Source organism: Sinocyclocheilus grahami, unplaced genomic scaffold (genome assembly GCF_001515645.1).
Source record: "Sinocyclocheilus grahami isolate Dianchi unplaced genomic scaffold, SAMN03320097.WGS_v1.1 scaffold123.1, whole genome shotgun sequence".
Classification (NCBI taxonomy): Eukaryota; Metazoa; Chordata; class Actinopteri; order Cypriniformes; family Cyprinidae; genus Sinocyclocheilus; species Sinocyclocheilus grahami.
The window spans coordinates 232,616-235,176 of NW_015505302.1; the positions used below are offsets into that span (position 1 = coordinate 232,616).

At 39.8% G+C, this 2,561-nt stretch overlaps 1 protein-coding gene across 1 annotated transcript in view; it reads left to right on the plus strand.

The window, feature by feature from the left end:
* The first annotated feature begins 348 nt into the window (after positions 1 to 348).
* The window catches only part of ubr2 (ubiquitin protein ligase E3 component n-recognin 2), a 51,711-nt gene continuing 49,498 nt past the window's right edge, over positions 349 to 2,561 (plus strand). Inside the window, exon 1 of the mRNA XM_016278608.1 lies at positions 349 to 504. Within this exon, the coding sequence (XP_016134094.1) occupies positions 421 to 504 (84 nt within the window). The 5' untranslated portion in view covers positions 349 to 420. The remainder of the gene's footprint in view (positions 505 to 2,561) is intronic.

Sequence of the window (2,561 nt, forward strand, 5' to 3'; positions counted from 1 at the left end):
TTTGTGTGAGGAACAGACAGCTTATTGTTTATCAGTGAGTTACTGCTAATCTCCCTTCTCTGAAATCTCATTTGTGTTCAGATAATGACAAACAGCTGCATTGAGGATTCTTCAAAAATCCACTACCCTTTAAAGCCTTCACGTATATGACACCTTAAAATACTGCCTATGTAGGGCGCTTCCTAGAGAAATAACAGCATAGGAGGTTGGGAGGGACAGTTTCAGTATTACGTGAGCAATTCCTTTAAAACGCATGTAACAGGGAGCGGCTACTATTGTAGTTGGTCAGCACAGGGCAACAGCAGGGATACTTTCCCATTAGTCAGCTCTGAAAAGTTTCCCAGCTCCTCGGCGGAAGTAGGACGGAGCGGCTGGTTTCCGCTTCCCTCGCTGCTGCTTCTGCTGGTCACTGAAGTAAAGATGGCGGCGGCCGAGACCGATCGTGAAGCACCGTCCGCTCTGTGTAGCGAATTCCTCCAGTTCTCCGCGAAGGACACCGCTGCGGTAGGCGACAGTCGTATAAAGACTTTCTAAAATGTCTCTCCTGATGAACTATATGAGTTCGGTTGCGGAAGTCGGTGCGTTCGCGATGAATTTGGTGTTTTTTCTCGCTCCTGGTCTCGGGTTGTTTTGCTCAAGTGTCGTCCTGCTAACGCGCTAACACCTAGCCTGTGAGGTTGTCACACCTCAAGCTCCAAAACACGCACACTTGACACTCAATTTACTCGAATATTTATTTAGTCTAGCTACAAGTAAAGCATTCGTTCGTTTCTCGAGTTTTGGGTTTAACTTGTGGCTTTGCTGAGAAAGAAACTATCTGGCAAGAGTTGGATAAAAACAACATTGGCTGCTTTGTTCATCATCTTTACGTTATGTCAGTTAGTTAATGGTATAATTATTAACAGCTCTTTTAACGATGCTTACACTGATCTAGGCACGCAAATAATCAAGCTGAGCTTGTGAATTGGCGTAGTTCTTCTGCATTCCTGTAAATACATTAGTATTAACCGTGTTTTTTTGGATTCTTTCTCTGCGTAGCAGGTGCTGAAGAATGTTGTGGTTGCCCAGTTACATGATTTTCGTTTTGTGAATTGGCTAATCCACTACATTTACATGCCACATCTATCTCAAAAACATAAGTAGGTTTGTTTTTACGGAGTAGCTCAGATGGTGGTTATATTAAACCACATGCAAGACCTCACTTTGCTGCGGTTTGTATCGTCTGATAGACCGAAAGACAGCACTGCATGCTATCCTGTGTATTTCTGACTGTATATTAGACACCATGTGCATGAAAAACACAAGTTACTTTACGCTATAGGTCCGTGTTAATAAAACTACAATCTGATCTACAATCTCAAATCAACATCCCATAGGCTTTTATACTGTACAGACCGTATATTCTATTGCCCTACACCAACCCTACCCCTAAACCTACCCCTTACAGGAAACTTTGTGCTATTTCAGATTTTCAATACACTCCACTCCACTCTGTGTGATTTTATAAGCGTTTTGAAAAGTGGGGACATGGGGTAATGTCCTGAAAAGTGACCTTCTCCTTGTAATACCTATGTTATACCTTTGTCATTATACAAATTTATGTCCTCATTTGTCACAAAAACGCGCACACATATACACATACACACACATATACATACACACACACACATACATATACATACAGTGGGTACGGAAAGTATTCAGACCCCCTTAAATTTTTCACTCTTTGTTATATTGCAGCCATTTGCTAAAATCATTTAAGTTATTTTTTTTTCCTCATTAATGTACACACAGCACCCCATATTGACAGAAAAACACAGAATTGTTGACATTTTTGCCGATTTATTAAAAAAGAAAAACTGAAATATCACATGGTCCTAAGTATTCAGACCCTTTGCTCAGTATTTAGTAGAAGCACCCTTTTGATCTAATACAGCCATGAGTCTTTTTGGGAAAGATGCAACAAGTTTTTCACACCTGGATTTGGGGATCCTCCTTCATTATTATTTATTATTGTTTACCCACAAGAAAATACTGTTACTGTGAAATAAGGTTTTGGTCACATCACACTAGGGATGTAACGATTAACTGCGAGCCAGTTGAAAATCGATTTAAATATGTGACGATTCAAGCAAATCACGATTCAATTAGGGGTAGGAGTTTATATAATTGTATGTCTGAGGGGAACTTACTATTTGCGTCTTTCAATGGTATTTTTTCTTTTCCTCTTGCCTCTGTATAATACATATTAAAGTTCATAAGTGCAGGCTGTGCAGCACTGCTTTGTTTGCAGCGGAAATCAAGGAAACTTTAAGCGCCACCTGCTGGCAGAGAGTGAATCTGTGTCTCATACAGCTCGTCTGCTGTTTCAGTTTCATGCAGATATTTTTATGTATAGTTTCACAAAACTGAAGTCAAACCATTCTGTTTTTGCCTCAAATTTTGAAATTATACAATGCAATTTAGATCAAAAACTGCTCATGTTGCATGTATGCAGCATCTTCGTTTGGATCATGATTAAAATGCAGTGGTTGCCTTAGTTTGTTTATATGAAGAGATTT